An 18,965-nucleotide genomic window follows, 5' to 3' on the forward strand; every position below is an offset into this window, starting at 1 on the left:
AGGGCCACCCCCCTCTTTGTCCCGCTTTTTCTGGCAATGTACATAAAACTTTTCGGGCCACTACAATTTTTAATGCACTCTCTGACATTGTGGGTGGGGCCAAGGGGGTGGTGAAAGGGGGCCATTCTGCTGAAGAACAAGCAAATGAAACTCAAGTGCATGTAGCGCTAGCCTGGCCAAGTGGTACAGTAAAAAAAACTCAAACATAAAAATTTGTTTTACAGTCGAACTTTAAAATGCTCTTTAATCAATTTGTAAAAGTTATGGTATGCTGTATTATTATATATCTTCATTTTTTATCTCGTAAAAAATAATATAAATATTAAGTAACCAAAAAGGATTCCTTTTTTATAAACCAGATTTTTTTAAATTTTAGAGTACCCTCTTATCAGGGTATAAAAACAAACCAATGTCGGAAAACATCACAAAAATGAAAAAAAAAACACAGGGAAAATCAAATAAAACAGGCGCAAGAAAGGCCAAAAAGGAAAACAATAATAATACACCAGAGGCCGTGGGTGAAAGGCGGGGAAAACTCAGATTTTTAATAAACTTGCCGCGGCTCCTTCTCGCTTTTCGCATTTCGCATTGCATACTTCTGGGCGCAGCAGCGACAATAGTCGCATTATTGTTGCCACAGCGGCTGCTTATTTACGACTATTTGCCTAGGAATGTGGCGAGCGTCTTGCCAAGTAGCCAAAAAAAATAACACAAAAAAAAACTCATCCCTCTCATCTGTATAATGAGCCACCGAAAACGCCAGACGACGGCAGTTCATGAAAAATCAAGAGCCAAGAACTTTTTTAGCCGCCAAACTTTGGCTCAATGTAAATTTCGCTTGATCATGTTTGAAGTTTATCCAGAGGTTGGTTTGAGGGCAGTGGCAATGGCAGTGGTATTTCTTGTCCATGTTGGGACCACCTACACGACACGTCTGCTGTAACTCCATTAACCCGCTGGGAACCGAGATGACACCACACATATCCGTATGGCAGACCCTTTACAGAAAACCCTTATGCTGGAATGACACGGTTCTAAGAAACAGAAGATGCTAGAAAAATGGAAATTAAGTTTCAAATTTAAAACTAAAAACATTTAATTAGATAAGCAGATTAGTTTACAATTAAGAATAATACATTAAAAAAGAAAACAATAAAATCTGTGAAAATATGAATATAATTTCTTTTATAAAGTCATAAACTAATTTCAAATAATGATTATAATTTTTTTTTTGAAATTCCCATTTTTCGAAACGTTTACTGACACTTTCCGTTCAGTATCATATGACCATAAGCTGGTGCCGTTGCAGCTTCTGCCTTTTGCTTGCTTAACTTGGCCGGAACGTGATGGGCGGAATGGGTAGGGAGATCAAATGGGTTCCATTCCGAATAGCGTGAGTTGGTTGGGAGGGGGAAGGAATGCATTTTTAAAATACTCGCGCGCATTTTCGCAAATGGCAACAAACGGCGCCAAGTTTAGCAGCTGCGCTGCCTTCGGGTGCTGTAAAATGCAAAATCCAAATGCCCTGCTCCCCTTTTTTTTGCCCATCGCCTGCATGGCTTTTGGCATAACATTTTTAGCATATTTGTTGTAGTCTAAACACGTGACAAGTGTGCGAGTGTGTGTGTGTGTGAGTGCCATTAGTCCCTTGGTCATGTCCCTGGTACGGGAAACTCACGTGCCATCTACGGATATGCAGCTATTGCTAGGCAAAAAAAAAAAGAAAAGGTAAAGGGCCAAAAATAAAAACTTAACCGCAAGAACTTTACCGGCGACAACAACGAAGGCAAAATACGATAATGGCCCTTGACCGGGGGGAAATAGCTGTGGTGATACATTTGCCATTGCATCGGCATACTTTCCGGTCCACATTTGAATCAATTTTTCAGGCATTTAAGTGCGCAACATCCGAGGGTCTACAAGGGTTAAATATAATATAATATTTAAAATTTGAATGTAATAAATTATAAAAAGAAACCACCACTTGACCTTTATAATATGTAATATTTCAGAAACAAAGTGATTAAGCAGAGTGCAAATCAATTGAATTTATTAATCATTTCCTTTAATACTTCACTAAAATTTCATTCCTGTAGAGGCCAACGAATAATCGGATTGTGCCAAAATTCCACATAGTTTATGAGCTCGCCTCGTGACCTAGAACAAATCCCTGTAGAGGACAGGCGACAATAATGCCTGAAATTAAATAAATATGCTCGAATATTTTCAGTTTACGGCGGGATGAAAGTTGGTGGCAAAGTGTGCGAAACATATATATTCGATAAATACTTGAATATTAAATCAGCTTAATGCAGACGAAACGTTGAGGGCGTGGCACTTTACCTAGCGAGCTCATTAAGCCCATAAGCTTTATTGATTTTTAACAAGCTCTCCAACGGCTGTGACGTAAATTTACAAAAATTAATTATTGCCAGCCGAGCAGAGTGGAAAATTCATTTGAATTGATTTGAGCTGATTTTATTTTTAACGCAATTTAATTTAACCATCAACTTGCAACCCATTAAGAGTAAACTCGATTGCATTATAGGGCGTTATGTTTCGCAGGATATTTCTTGACAGCATAATCACTTAGCGATTGAAACGTTTTATCAAAAGTTGAGAAGGTGTGAAGGAATATAATGACTATGCAATTAAAAATATTAAAAGTTTTTTAATTGATTAATGAGTTTTTCTTTTGACTTATCAAGGAAATGTTATACTTATATGGAATTCAATCTGTCACTTAGATATTAAGTTAGAACGAAATATTAGCAAAATATTCCAAATGCTGTTGGATATCACAAATCCCTATTGGATAAACATTTCTAAGTCTTTTCAAGAGTTACCAATGAAATAATTTTATGTTACATCATTTTTTTAAGTGCATGCAACAATGGCAGTGTGTTTCATCTGGATGACAGGAGTACAACAAACCACAGCACAACATTAACATCAGATTGGCAGACAGCTGCAGAGGCTTCAGCTGCAGAATCGGAAACAGGATGAGATAACCCCGATTTGGCCTTGCCAAGAGCAGCAGCAGCAGCTGCAACTCTGCGAGTGACTGATAACTGGAGCCATTTGCCATTTGTTTCGCAAGCCCCCACCTCCGTTTCCCCTCAATTTTCCGTCGGCAGTCCTTTTCAAGCACAACAAATGAAATCGATAAGAAACTAAGCGGCTTGCCGGCGAAATTCCATTTCTTTTCCGAACCAAGCTGGAACTGCAGTTGCGGCTTAAGCTGCTGGATGCATTCCGCCATGTCTGCCGGCCAAAATGCGGCCAACAGCGACAAAGACTGGCATGTGGCTAATAGGATTTGGCCGCCACATTGCCGACAATTCGAGTGGGAGTGGCAGTGGAAGTGGGTGTGGCATTGGGCGGAAAATGTAGTTTTCAATTGTCTACCTCGATGCACAAGACCGCCGCGGGTTAATTCGGCACTAAGCAGTTGGAGATTTGGCTTTATCCCGGAGTTGTCCAAATATTGTTGCTAGACTAGGGCAGCCTAGTACTAGTAGTAGTAAATTATCTTAGGAAGTTTGTAATTTATGATTCTAACTTTATTATTTCTTATTTTTTAACCTTTTGTTTAGAAGTTTTGGCTTAAGGCAATAAGTCAAGATTTCAAACTAAAGATTTCTTTTAAATATTTAGATGAACGGCTTGTTACATCCTTAGCTTACAAGTTTTCTTAGCTTCACTTTTTTAGTTTTATATCCGAAACAATCTTCAGATTAAATATCCTCCTACGACCTCCTTTATTCTATTATTAAAATTTTAATCTGTAAATCCTTAAAGTTAATAGACAGCCTTCGTGGTTTACATTGCTGTTAAAGAACATATGTTAATAATAACATTTCATGGTTTGCCTTGACCGACGTCGATTTAAAGTCTCCACTCTGTAATCTTAGCATTATGAGAACTTAACAGACACCACAAAGCTGCAAACTAAAGGCAACAGCATCCCAAAAATGTTAAAAACAAGAGAAAATCCAGGAGACTTACCGCGCCCAAAGGTATCATTTCTAATTTTCTCTTTAGCTTTGCAACTTGATTTTCCATTTTTCTCTTGAATTGAGCATTTTCTCTGTTGATTTTCCGACAGAAAACGAAGCTGGATCGGCGTTGGTCCTGCGAAAGTCTAGACACGGCATCAAAGAGTTGCTCAGAATCCGTAGCGGAATCCCGAATCTGGAACTCGCATGCCGGAGTCAGTTTCACGGCAACTTTGGTGCGTAGCGGTACGAAGGGAAAACGCTGCCGATTACGTGGCGGTACGGTTGTTCAGCATTTGTTGTTGTTAAACGGCGTCGACGAAAAACGAAAACACAGGGAACTTCAATATGTACTAGACTTTTTCCAATGAATTTTTAAAATAAAGTTATATATAAAAAAAATATTACCACGCATGCTGTAAAATTATGGATTTATGTAAATTTCACCATACAAGGGAAAATATGAAATGCAACAACTGCACAGGCGGCAGGCTGAAAAGCGCATAAATATTTCAAAAGTCATGTGTAGATTTTAGACAACCGGAGTGAAAGAGAGAGAAAGGGGTATGTATAATGCTAAAAAGAGACAGATGCGGACGTGTTTGTGCATGTGTGTCATTTAAGCCAGTCAATGAAATGTTTGTTAATTATGTATGTGTATACATTACATTGCCATTAAGTAATTAACTCAGCTTCAAGCAGAGCTGTTTAAGTCACTATCGCTCTCTCCCTCTCTCGCTAAGAGTGTGCATGTGTGTGTGTGTGTAGGTGTTCCATTTAGGGTTATGCGAGTATATCTGCTCGTGTGTGTGAGTTCTTGACATTGTCTGCTTCGATGGGAAACATGTTGCGTATACGCCATGTTAATGCACAACAACAAATTGAGAGCAAATTGATATGCCAAACAACTGCAACTGGCAATGGAAATGTAATTCGAAATGGAAATGAAAACGTCAAGTGCTAGCCGATACTTGGCATTAATTTGATATTTACATTATAATTGAAAGACAGGCGAATTTCGAGAAATTTTCAGTAAGCCCCGAGGGTAAAAGTCCTTGTGATTCATCAGCAAGTCAGAATCACAAAGCATTTTGTCTAATTGCATAAGCGAAGTCTGCTTTCGCAACAATCAATTGAAAATCATTTCGATTATTGTGATTGTGTCTCTGCATTGGCATTTTATATAAAAGAATTCTTTGTGCATTCGGCCAAGTTCTCCATTTGATTTCGTTATCATGTCATGTGCATGCTATGAGTGGCAATCTTTTAAGGTTTGGGGAATTGCAGCAATCATATTTCTGTCTAAATATTTTTGTTGCCTGGCATCTAATGCCATCCCTCAGAAAGATCATGTCAATCAGCAATATAAATTGCATAGAAATAATTCAATTAACAATGTATTCAAACTGGTCTCTGGCCCCAAGAACAATGCCATTTCGCTTGCTAATTTGACAATGATTTGTTTTGCTTACTCATCCAAGAATTGTAGATAACGAATTACGAAATATAAAGCTTTGAATCAAAATATTTGAATTTATTTTTTTATCTTAGATATGTTTTTCTTGTTTAATTTAAGCTTTTTGTTTATCTTCTTTATTGCAATTAAAACAATTTATTTTGTAAATTAACAAAATAAAAACGAAATTCCTTGAAGTACTTCTTTAATTTTAAGAATTTGTTAAAGAACAATCTTTCCAGCTGTCTCTTAAATTAATATTTCCGGAAACAAGCATCCTTGGCTCAGTTATTTTCGCATTGATTCAAATTTAGTCATAATAATCAAATATTTAACTGATACACTTTGTGCAATTGTTCCTTCCTTCCTTTGGCAATTTTTGCCTTCCTGTCTGCTCCAATCACAATTGTAATTTGTTCATTCAGATTCCTCGACTGCCTGTAAATTTACCGAATATTTTCAGCAACAATCGCACCTCCCTGGCCTGTCTGTTTCTGCTTACTTTTTTTTTTATAAAAAAATAAACTGCCGTTCCGCAGGAAAAAACTTTGTCTCGGTAATTTTAATAAACGCGTCAATGAAACCAAAACAATGAGGACAGCATCAGCAGTAATAACAAAAACAACAACAACATTAACGAGGGGAAGCCCACCAAAAAAGAAGCCACAATTTGATTAGAGCATTAAAGGACTTTGAGCCACAAAAGCCCGAAGCGTCCTGCCGAGGTCAGGATGTCTGTTCCTCTACTCCCAGACTTTGAAATTTTGCCTGGACCATGGCCAAGCTATGGGAATTTTTGTTTTGGCTTCCATGGCAGACAAAGTTGTCTGCTATATTTTTGGATATTCTGTTTTTTTTTTTTTTTTTTGGCTTTCCTGTGAATTTTTGAAACTGTCAACGTTTAAATAACGCTGACAATGACAATAAACAAATGCAGTGGCCAAGCAAAATGAAAGCGAAAAAAAATAGCCGAGAAAAGTTTAATAAAAAATCCAAAGAGAAACTTTACAAAAGTCAGACATGTACGGGTAAGAGGGGAGTATTCAAATACAGAGAGAAAAATATTTTATTTATATGCCAAAAATAAAATAGCTGGCAGATGAATATCTGCATATCTTGAAGTTACCAGTTTAAGCTATAGCAGATCGACTTTCATAAATTGACATTTTTTATTTTATATAATATAAAACACTACTTCCTTTTTTTCTTCGTGTACTGATGTTACACGATGAATGTTTTTTGTGCTTTGACGCCAAAAAAGTTTTCGAATTTAATAACCTTAAAACAAAAAGGCAAATGTGAACGATTTCTTTTTGCTAACAAGGATTCTCCATTTATTTTTCTAGCTCATTGGCCCACTGACCTGTCAATGGCATTTATCGATATCGAAACTATATCTATGTAGATAGAGGACGTTGTAATCATGAGAGGCGGCGCGTAGAGCTGAAAAAGTTTTGCCCCCCCCCAAAAAAGTTTGGACTAATAGAAAATATGGCCGGCCATTGAGTTTGGCCAAAAAGAGCGAAAAGTTTTCCGCTTTACCAGCCGCATCGTCCTCCATTGGCATACCGAGTCCTATGAGGCCAAAGCCCAGGATCGAAATCAGCTGGGGACTTTAAAAGGCGACCGGCCACAATGGACCTTGGCCGCTGGCTGCTGCAGCTGGGCGTGCACATGCTGCTGGGTAAGTTAACGTTAAAGTCCTGGCCCACAGGATATAACCTATAGAGAGCCCGGCCGAAAGACCACGGTCGTAATAATGAAAATATTTGAAACTTTTCATTTTATTGCCTTTTGCTTTTAATCCTTTGGCAAGCAGCCGCAAACCTTTTTTACGACAAAGTCCACGATGTCGGCAACTTTGTGGCAAGCATATATACATACACACTTACACACACACACATATACACTATGGCCATAGTCATTTAGGTATTTCCGTTTCCGCTCGCCGCTTTTGTGCATTTGGCTTCTGTGTGACCCGAACACGAAATTAGCATAGCAATAAATGTGTTTGTTTGGGTGTCGCCGCCTTTTGACCCGCTCGGATGATAGTCTTTCTCTCTCTATCTCTCTTCTGACCCGACCTCGACCGCATCAATTTATGTTAATTTTATGCCGCCGAAATTGTTTTTTAAATACACTTTTAATTATGGACCCAATGAAAGGCAAAATGAACCGAAACGGCCAGAACTTGGCATCGAAATAAAAATAATAATAATTTCAATTAGCTTTAATGTGTCTGCCGCCGATAAGCCATGTCTTTTCTTCTATTATTGCTCAGACAACACGTCGGATGAGCAATACTTAAAGACGAAAGTTGAAAATAATATCCAGATGGCTACAAAAGGAAAATTCTAAAAATAACATTTTGTCAACAATCCTTTAAATTGAATGAAATCTGTCTGTAAAAAAAACAAAACATTTAAAATTTTCATTAAACTGTTTTTTAGCTAGATTAGCTAATCAAATAAACTAAATTGAATTAGTTTATGGAAATGCTAATCAAATTTACTTTTTCTAACACCCATTTAAACAAAAATATGCGTTTTACTAACAGGATCCATTTTTGTGAAGTTTATTCGCTGTGCCAATGTTTTGTTCTCGTTGAAAATTAAATTTCAATCAATTTTACCTCTTTTACTTTTTTTTACAATTCACTGAACAATATTTGGTTATTCCAATTTGCAATATGCAAAGCACATTCATTACCAAAAAAGTGAAAAAAAGAGGAAATGTATGCCAACAAAATATCAAACTGAGTTTCTTTCTTTTTAACGAGTTCATGCATTGTTTGAGGAACCTCAAATGGCAAGGACAAGGACATGGACACAGACATTGACAAATGCCACGACACTCGGCTGCGATGGCAGGACATTTGCATAAACCAAACATAAATGCGACAATTTCAAAACCGGAGTACGCCTTAAAGGATTTACCCCTCTACCATTGAGTAAAAACTGTGGCAAGGACTTGCCTTGCCTCTCTATCTATCTCGGTCGCTATATTTTATTTGCACTTTTCTCAAATTTATAGACGCTCTTAAAATTCACTGCAAACAGTGACTGGCTGCTAAGAAAATAAATATTTGGCTACAACAGCGAGGAGACGAGGAGCAGAGGAGCCAAAGAGACTCCCGGCCCCAAGTGCCATAAAGTTTATTTAAACAAATTGCCGATTTTATAAGTGTCTTCAATTTTAGTAAGTGTGCGTTTCCCCATTTCTCCCCGAAGGCTGAGTAAATGTCTTTGCCATGTTTGCACACAAAAATTACACATTTCCGCCCTCGGAAAATTTCTGGATGGTACATGGACTTTCACATGTCATGTGGCCAAGAGACCCTGACAAAGCCGCTTGCCAATTCTGAAGTTGAAGTTGAAGTTGCAGCTAAAGCTGGAGTCTCTCAAATCAAGTTTAAACTTTCACGCGTTTGCAGCTGCATACCAAATGGGATTTGAACAAAAAAAAATCTGGGAAAACTGAAGCCAAAAACAACAGAGCCACGCATCAGCTGAGAAATCTCGACCATGCTTTTTGGCCATGCTTTTTCTAGCTAACTTGGCCTGCTCGTGTTGCTCGTTTAGCTGCTCGATTTTCCTCTTGTTTTTTGTGTGATTTTGTAGTTTTTTTTTTGTTTTTGTTTTTGAAGCCAGTGCGCTTTGCTGAGATTAGCATCTTTATTTGTGTTTGTTTGCCGCAGTACAGCCCAAAGCCAAACTAAAACAAACTCCCACCTCGATCCTAAAAACTGGCGCCCAGAAATCCAATGTCCCACTTGTCGTTGTTGGTAGCGCATTTGTATGCAAATTATAGACGCTTGGCCCCACGATTTTCCTCGATTTTTCACCACTTCTTTCCGGCTCCTTGGGCTGCTTACTTTTCCCTTGGTTTACTGCAGATTTGTCTATTCGAGCGTTTATCGTTCGTTTTGGCGGCAAATGCTTAAAGCGGATTTGATTCCAGTAGTCGAGGAAAAATAGCCAAAATACATTTGGTATTTTCCTCAAACTATTCCAGAACCTAGAGTCCTGCTAGAGCACTCCCTATTAAAGCCATCTCAAAGCCTTCGAAGTAGAAGAGCTTATTGAACTGCTTTTGGCCCTTGACTTTCATTAGAGCTGGCTGAGATGTCTTCTTTGTTTGCGGAGCTTCGTGGGCCACAACCGAACAGCTGCGCCAGTCAAACGGAATGGGAAAGTCGGCACTCGGGAAAATCATCAACAAATAGCTAGAATGCTTAAAATATTTTTCAAGAAAAAACTAAAAAGCTACCAAATATTTGCTGCAATTTTCCGATTTCCACTTTCACTGAACTTTAATAGGGCAAATTTATTTAGAGAAAAATAATAATAATAATAAATATTGGGTGGGTATTTACATAAGCTGGAATCGAAATGGCCTGCAAATTATTTATATAAGCAAAGCAAAACAAAACAAAATAAAAGAAACATTTTCCGGTCAAATAATTTCACACTTTCTTTTCAGCTTTATTGAAAATATTTTTGTTTTATTCTTGCAATTTAACAAATTGTAAACTGCGGTTCTAATTTACGAAAATTCGAGTTTGATTCATAGAAAATGACTAACTATTAACTCGCTGAAACAAACTCTGGGGTAGAAGGATACAATTTCGTATTAAGCACCTTAGACTTATCTTTAAATTTAAAATTTAAATTTATATAGCTAAACCCATCTTATAACTTATAAAATTGTTTTTTGCATCAAGTTTTTTCCAGTGCCTTGGAGCAGCAACAAATTGATATGCTGTCTTGTCTTGGTTGTTCCTTCGACTCGGTTTCATCCTCAGTCTGAGCCGATGGTTTTTCCTCCTGGTTTTCGTTATTAGGCAGCAAAGTTCACTCAAGTGCGTTGATTGCCGTGCAAAAAAGTTTCGTTTGTCTGTATTTGATGTACTTATTTTTATTATTTACATATACAAAGCAGGCAGACACACACACACACACACATAAATACGACACGCACACAACCGCAAACAACAGTTGTGTCCTGTCTTTTTAGTCGCGCAGGTGAAGTTTTCCATTTACTTTTCCTCTACGGCTGTCATTAAGCTGCGGTTGCCGCTGCCATTTGCAAATGTGTTTGCCATTGTCGTCCTTGTTGCTGCTGTTGCTGCTGCTGTTGCTGTTGCTGCTCCTGTTGTTGTTCGTCGGCTGCTTTGACATGCTTCAAAGGACTCATGTCACTGGGATAGGAATCCGAATCAGAATCGGAATCAGAATCAGGCAGAGGCACTTTTGTCTGTTTGTCTATTGAAAGTTTAAACAAGTTTGTCTGGCCCGTTTTCCCATTTTCCAGATGTTGCACCAACTCAAAGAGTTTTCTTCCCTTTTTTTTCGCCTCTTACTCGAAGGACGAACTCGAACAAGCCGAAAAATAAATACTCTGCTCGTGGTGCGCCTTCGGCAATTGCAACTTTTGACATCCTTGCAAGTTATTTCAACTGTAAACTGCGACAAATTAAATTCACGAGTGTTGCAGTTGCAACTGTTGCTGCAAGGTGCTGTTGTTGCTAGTGTTGTTGATGTCGCTGCTGTTGCTGTTGTTGCTGTTGCTACTGTTGCTGCTGCTGTTACCTAATGCGATTTGCGAAAATTATGCACAAGTTGTTGGCTTCCACTTGGCGACGTCTCGCGGATTTCTTGCTTATCATGCGGCAGTGTGCTCCAGTTGCAATTGCAACTTCAACTGCAGCAACTGACAGGGCCAAGATTATGGAAATTTCTGTACCACCAGCAACTTCGGCATTTAGTGCAATGCAAGGAACTCGGAACTCGGAAAAAAAAACACCACGGCGGCGGCAATGGCAAGAAAAAACCCATTGCAGCTAATGATATTAACCATTTTTTCCGGCATTTTCCCTATCTCCTTTTTTTTTCATTCCTTACTCTCTCTGTCTGTTTGCACTTAAAAGCGTTCTGCAAATTGTAAAAACCAGCACGCGGTTTGTTGTTGTTGTTATTGCTATTGTTGTTGTTGTTGTTGTTGTTGGCGGTGGCAGCGTTTAGTGTGTTTTTTTTTTTTGTTGCTGTGGAAAGAGCTTTGTCTGAGTTTTAGTGCTCAGCATTTCTACAAGTTCATTCAATTAGGAGTTGTGCGTCGGTTGCTCTTGTTCGTAATTCTCCTACTGCAACGCTTTAAATCGTGCCATTTTCATTTTACTTTTGATAAGCTTAAAATGCAGAGCAGCGATTAAAAGTGTTTCTCAATTTGCAACAATGAATTAAGCAGACAAAGAGAGCGCTAGGGGAAGAAGGAGCAGAAATTTTGTGGGAAAAAGTGAGAGAAAAGAATTTGAAATGAATTAATATTATAAAATGTTACAGAAGAATGAAAGACCTTGAAAAAAATATTTAAATTATGTAGTATTAATAGGATTATCTAAATAAAGCCTTACACCTTATTTATGCTCAGGTATTTCAGTTTTATCAAAAATTAAAGAACAATTCTTTAAAAAACAGAAAAAGTACTGAAAATGTAAAATTTTATTTCTTAACCATAAAAGACACAAAATCGATCTGTCCAATGAGATTTTCACTTTTTTTTTCTGCAGTCACTTGTCTGGCAGGGAAGAAGTTTTTTCCCCTCTTGGCTTCGAAAAAGAATCAAATGATAATTTTTTATTACCACACAATCTCTGTGAGGGAATCGAGATTCTATGGGACTGGTTTAATGCCTCAATTTAAAGCAGACGACGAATGCAAAACATTTTCATTTCGTTGCCAGTTTTTCGTATTTATTCTTTTTTATATTCACCATTTTTATGGCATTTCTCATCATTTTATCTGACGTTTTTCATCTCGCTGCATGGGACTAACATTTCTCTCTTACTCTCTCTCTCTCTTGCTTTTCCCCCGGAAAATCCCAAACATTTGCAACCCTGGCAGTTGTGCGGCGCATTCAGTGTCTACGTGTGACTGACATCAATGTGCCACAAATTGTTGATTTTCGTGATAACGTGACATTATCCTGCAGCTATGACATAAGTGGTCACACGTTAAATTCGGTTAAGTGGTACAAAAACGGAAAGGAGTTCTTTAGGTAAGTACAGAAATGGCGCATTAAATCATTTTTTGTTGGGATGTCCCTTAGTTTGCTGTATAAAATATAAACAGTACTTCACATAGCTATAAATAATTTGATTTTAAAATTTAATTATAATTATAATTATTATATTATGAATATTTAGATCTTGTTAGGTCATCAAATTTTCTTTCTCTAATGCTATAGGCTAGCAAATAATAAAACATTATCTCATCAACTAAGCACACAAATTAAAATATAATTTAACATGATCTAGCTGTTATCGAGTGGACAATTATAAAACAATTATAGAGCCATTCAGTTTAGTATGTCAGAGGAGAACCTCACAGCAATTATGTATTTGTTTATTCAACGAACGAACAAATATGATCACTTGACCTGATAGTTTCGTACCAGACTCTTTTTGCCTCATAAATTTATTATATTTATTTCAACACGCAGCTGTCAGATGCATGAGAATCTGGGCCACGGTCCCCATGACCTCTGACCCCCGAGTGGTTTTCTGTGCATGCACAACACACGCACCCACAAATATGTTCATTGTCGGCCGACTTTCTTGCTCAATTAATTATTAAATAAATTAATTTGTGTTGGCAAATTAATTTAAATGTTTGGCCAAACAGAGAGAGAGAGAGGAGGGAGCTTCGAGCCCTTCATCCTATACTCACATCCACTCTTACACACAAGTTGGCCGTTAAGCGAGCTTTTATTATTTATGCACACATCGTTTGCAGCGGACCAAACAGCAAACAACAAATTAATTGCCCAAAAGAGCACATATTTCGACTGGGCAGGCCAAATATGATGATTAAAAGGCCATTTGACCCCAAGTTAGCCGCAAACAAGTGGCATGATAACACTTCATTATTGTCAGCTCCGAGACTCTCCGACTCTCTTTCTCGACTAGGATGTGAAAATTAAAAAAATCTTCGGTGTCTCCCAAGCATTTTGCTTAATTAAAAATGACTAGAGCAGAGTACATATAACATATATGAACTCCCGCACAGGCAAAATCTGCGAGAAAAGCTGGCAGAAATAAAAAAAAAAAAGTAGAAAAATATATAGGAAAAAAGAGAGAAGAAGAGAAGGGAACGAGACAGTTAGCGAGTCCCATGGGGCGAGGGAAAGTTTTAATTAGACAGCAGCACGTAAAAGTCAACTGGAGGCAAATTGCAATTCCACTTGCACTTGCCAGCCGAATGCAAATTAAAGGCAAACACTAGTGCAACAAAGAGCGAGCGCCAGAAGTTCACAAATAACTTGCAACATTTCTCTTTTCTTTGAGTTTTTTTTTTGGCAACTAATTGCCAATGGCACACAGTTCCCAAAACTTTCATAAAATATTATTTAAATAAAAGTTTTAAGTTTGAAGTATTTGTCGAAAATTCTAAATCAAAACTGTTACAAAATAAATAAATTATTCTTAGTCAATGTTTTTATTTAAAATTTAATATTTTAACAAATCGAACTTCTTTGCTAGTTTCCAATTTATTGTTGTCCTTAAGACTCAAAGAACAACTGTTTCTCTTTCTTTAGTGAAATTAATTCAATGTTTATTTTAGTTTGGCCTTTTTTTGTGTGTGTGAATCCCAACGAACAAAAAAGACCCACTGGTTCTGTCCCAAACAAATCCCCTTGTAACGAGCATCGGACGGCGGTGGTTGCCGTTTATATTGCTTATCAAATTTGTTGATTTGCTGCCGCAGTTACCGCCTAAGCCGCAAATAATGCGAAATCGGGCCCAGGACCCCCTTGCCACGCCCACTTCTTTTCTATCATGGCTATTAACAAGTAGCGCTCGAAGGCGACTTATCAACACTACAGCAGCGCACAAAAGTAGGCAACGATTTTTTTTTGCCTTAGCTAGGATTTTATTTATGTGGTTTTTGTAGCAGGGGAAAAGCTACTTGGCCTCTCTGTGTGTGTGTGTGTGTGTGTTGGACAAGTTTTCCACTTGAACACTTTTTGTTGTGGATTCCGCTTTTTACATGTTTTGAGGCATTTGTGGGATTAATGAGCATCAATCCACAATACAAAACAAATTAAAGGGCTGTGCCCTCAGCTCCTAGCTCTCAGCTTTCCTTCCTTTCTATCCTCGATTTTCCATCGATTCGACCACTCGTCCCGGTTTTCCACACGTCGAACCCACATTGGCAATCAGTTAAGGTTGAGTGCATGTAAGCCACTTGTCTGCGAGTGGCGAAAAAGAGAAACGATTCCTCCATTTCCTGGCCGGTTTGCGTTGATGGCTTTGAAAGCTTTTAACCCAAGCCTACGACACACATCTGCCGATTATCAGTTGGCTTTCCAAAAGGAAGAGGGTGCAGATCCTTTGCAATTTGCGGCCACTTTGCCAGCTCATCTCAACTCCTACTATTCCGAGTAAAAGTGTTGACATCTTGGCTATTTCTTAGTACATTTTAAACGAAAGCTTGTTGTGTTTCATTTTGAAATATAAAATGTTAAGCTATCATGAAAACCTATTCGGCAACAAAGAATAGTATTCTTAACTTTTTAAAATATCTAGTTCCCTTTTTAGATAAGTTCTCTTTAGCTAGTTTTTGTACTCAACTATTGGTTTTAAAATAAAAACGATAAAAAAAATATCTTTAGCATATTTTTAAAAAGTTATTATTCTCTAAAAAGATGCCTTTTGGCACCTTTTCAAGACAACACTATAGCTACATATATATATATATCTGAATTAATCACCCACTTTTCCCAGATACTCGCCTCTTACCCCGCCCACCTACATCCCGTTCGCTGTGGAGGGCGTTCAGCTGATCGATGAAGGCAACGAGTGTAACGAATCCTCCTGTCGCGTAGAACTCAATTTATTGGGCGTCAAGTCGTCGGGAGTCTACAGGTGTGAAGTGTCCGGCGATGCTCCTCACTTCCAGCTAACTGCTCGCGATGCCAACATGACCGTCGAAGGTGAGTCCAGGGACAAGAAGTGTGTGGGTGGAAGGGTGCTTGAGTAATGAAATGCAATTCCAATTGTTAGTCTTAAATTAACGAGAGTGGGCCAGTGGGTAATCCGAACTCCACACTATCGCCCGCAAAAAGCACGTGCTCAGAAACTATCAGCGGGGGCGTGATGCAAATGCAGAAAAACATTAACATCACTGAGAAAAATTTTCGGGAAACTAAGAAATAAATAATCTAGATTTAAGAGCTGAAAAAAAAATGGGTTTTACTTGACGTTATAAGCATTTTTCAAGGGGTTAAGTCAACTTAACACCGCTTAACAAAAAACGAAGGTCACTTTTTGTCCGCAGTGTATAGGTGCCTTTCTCGCTGGCGTATTCCCGCCGTGTTTCCTTTGCTGCTGCACAGCATAAACAGAGTAAAATGTGTAATTTCCGTGATATTTTAATAGTAAACAACGGGGGAAGAAAACTGCAAGAAACATGCAGGGCCGTTTGCATATATGACGAGCTGGCAAAGTGGCTGCCTCTGCAGGCCCACTGTGGGTGGTGGCTCCTAGCGGTGGTAGTAGGTTGGTGTCTCATGGTAGCTGTGTGGCAGTGTTGCACACGCACAGGATAAACTGTGAAGGAAGGAGAAAGCGAGGCAGCCAGCCATTCAGGATGTGCTCGCGAGAGGAACAGCGCGCGTTCATAAAATGTAACCAAGAGATGCATGTGATTCGCATCCGCACACACACATACAGATACAGAAGGAGGGCACCCATCCTGCTACTCCTTGTAGTTATAGTATGAGTGTGTGTATATGTGTGCGGTCTCTGTGATTTACGGCAGCACTTTATGCTTAAAAAGGATATCGCTAAAATGAAAAGCTCCGCCACTGCCAGTGCCTCCGCTTTTCTCCATTTTCCCCCCTATCCATTTTTGCCCTCGCAGCGTGTGCGTTTCGCCTTCCTCTCTTATTTTCGCTTTTACTTTTGCCCCACAGGATGTTTCTCTGCATGTGTTTTATGATCATCTATTTTTCCGCTGATATAAAATAAATATCTTGTAGATGCGGGGCAGTCATGCCTCGCGGGCTCTGCTGTTGCTGCTGCTGCTACTGCTTTTCCCCGGCTCTACTGTTGCTAAAATATTTTTAAAAATTTATCAAAAGCAAATAGAGAAGTTGGGTGAAAAACAAACACAAACAAAAGCACAGAAACAGAAGCGGAATAGCTGGAAAATAAAAACCAGAGCAAAATAAGGTGCGCCATTTGCATGTGTAATGTGCGTTTAAAATTAGCTAAGGACGTAACTGAGAGCTGAGATGCACTCAGCCAGGGAAAAAGTCATCTGTCTCACACTCATACGCATTTGTAAGTGGGCTCCTTTAACCCCCAAGGATACTTCAGTGGCAGGACTTTTTTAGTAGCTCAACTCAACATTGTTCCGGCTAGTTAGACATGTACGTTTTTGTTAGTTGCTTAAGTAAACATTTTCTTGAATAGAAAAATAAAGAACTCTCTTCATACCTGCTAAGAAGTATTTTCGATACAAAACTTAAGGTTAAGCTTAGTATTACATTAACTTAATTTCTAAATCATTGCTCTACTTTCAGCACTTCCTCAAAACAATCCACTAATCAGCAGCTTTCACTCAACGTATCGCTTTGATGACTTTGTACAGGTTAACTGCAGCACTGATTTTTCCAGCCTTTTCACTAGAATCACCTGGTACATCAATGGGGTAAAAGTAAGTCAAAAACCCACTCAAATTTCTCTTTAAATTAGGTATTAATCCCCCTATTTTGCAGGTTTCCCTGGTTCATCTACTGCCCAGTATAGAGACCACGATCGTGGCCCATGGCTATAGTATGCGTCGTATTATTTCCCAATTGAATTTTTATGCCAATGAACCGAAATTTCATGAACTGCAATTGCAAAAGTTGATCCAGCAAAAGCGTACAATCTCACCTTCCAGACTTGGCCTTGAACTAAGGTGTGTGGCAGAGGTTGATCGGTATCCCCATTTGCAGCGAGAAGGAAGCATGTTTGCCCAGCTCTTCAGGGATGAAATCGATCAGAAAAATCAAAAGCTGATTAATTCGAGATCAGGTAGGTGATTGAAAATCTATGAATTACATATCTTCTTACTTCACAAAGAAGTTGATCGAAACAACATCAAATGTTTAACATTTTTATAATGCAATCTAAATTGATTAATATAAATGTTCTGCCTTATTTTTTTATATGCCCCAAAGTTAATAGATTTTTTCATTAATTTCGAATTGAAACTTAATGACATGAAAATGTGGCATACACATTTAGTGTTTAAAGTGCCTTTTGCCACCATTGCTTTTAATGCACTTGACCGCAATGTCAGCGGCCGCTAATTAAAAATAAATACGTTTCCACGCGGACTGACAGTCGGGTCGCGGTCTCGCTATTTGGACAATTTTTAACGCAAATTAATAAAAGTGTGACCTCTGACCTCGGTCCCTCTCTCTCCCTGACTCTGTATCTATATCTCTGCCTTTTCTGTTGCAGATGCCACTCCAAATGCACAAGTGCAGCATCTGCTGCTGGTGGCAATTTCGATGACGATGACCGCAGTGCGACTCTTCACACCGCTGACATTTCAATATGGCACACGGAAGTCGGCACGCTACAAAATGCGATGAATTTCCATTTTTGTTTTTCCTTCACTTTGTTTTTTTACCTGTTTTTTAAACCATTTTCGTAGCTCTAAGCAACTGAAATGCACGTGAGAATTTACAAACCAAAAAAAAACAAAAAAGAATCAATGTAATATTTATGTATAATTGTAATAAAAGCCACGGTGTTAAATCGAAAGGGGATGGGAAAAGTAAACTTAAGTCTAGGCAAGCGAATCCTGTAAATAGCCTTTAAGTGTGCAATCGAGTTTTAAGAACACCATGAAATCATCGTCAATAAACAAGCAAGCAAACAAATGACTGTCTGATATTTTTTTCCCTTATTTCTTTTTTGATCTTTTTCAGCCATGCCTCCAACTCTTTGCCGCCCTCAGATAACCGCAAAAGTGCCGTTAAATATGTTGTTTGGGGCACCCCTCTTCTTCGCATTGCGCTTTATTGTTTCACTTATTTTTTTCCCCTTTACTTCTTTTTTACTGGCCTTTTGAGGCACATGCCTCGCATGCCTTTGGGCATATCAACTATGTTCGCCACGCCCACAGAGGCATTCATAGCCAGCGCCACCGCCACCTCCTCATCCCTCGCCATCAGTCTCGTTTTCATTTCGCTTTTAAATCGAATTCAATGAATTCGATTGCAATCCCCCCTTTGCATACGCAAGTTTGTGGCATTGGAAAGACCAATCCACAACATCAGCACCATTCCCTTCAACTGCCGACACTGCACAACAAAGTTTGGCCCCAGGCATTTTTAAGTGGAGGGTGGGAAGCTTCGTTTGAATTAAAGCTTTGAAATTCTAATCAATACAAAAAGTATCAATAATTTCTGCTATTATCTTTAGTCTGTGTAATGTAATAAAAATTAATGAA

General features: G+C 38.5%; 1 protein-coding gene across 2 annotated transcripts; it reads left to right on the plus strand.

Annotated features, from left to right (window-relative positions):
- Positions 1 to 4,246: 4,246 nt before the first annotated feature.
- LOC108117004 lies at positions 4,247 to 18,393 on the plus strand. 2 transcript variants are annotated; one of them, XM_017229172.2, is made up of 7 exons: positions 4,247 to 4,562; positions 6,801 to 7,138; positions 12,357 to 12,510; positions 15,239 to 15,447; positions 17,041 to 17,174; positions 17,236 to 17,536; positions 17,969 to 18,393. In XM_017229172.2, exons 2-7 carry the CDS (start codon positions 7,090 to 7,092, stop codon positions 18,100 to 18,102), a joined length of 981 nt encoding a protein of 326 aa, XP_017084661.1. In that variant the 5' UTR covers positions 4,247 to 4,562; positions 6,801 to 7,089; the 3' UTR covers positions 18,103 to 18,393. The 2 variants fall into 2 exon arrangements, with proteins under 2 accessions (XP_017084661.1, XP_041674874.1); XM_041818940.1 differs by lacking the exon at positions 4,247 to 4,562 and having other exon boundaries at positions 6,717 to 7,138.
- The last annotated feature ends 572 nt before the right edge of the window (positions 18,394 to 18,965 follow it).

Source organism: Drosophila eugracilis, unplaced genomic scaffold (assembly GCF_018153835.1).
Source record: "Drosophila eugracilis isolate 14026-0451.02 unplaced genomic scaffold, ASM1815383v1 contig_415, whole genome shotgun sequence".
NCBI classification, from domain to species: domain Eukaryota; kingdom Metazoa; phylum Arthropoda; class Insecta; order Diptera; family Drosophilidae; genus Drosophila; species Drosophila eugracilis.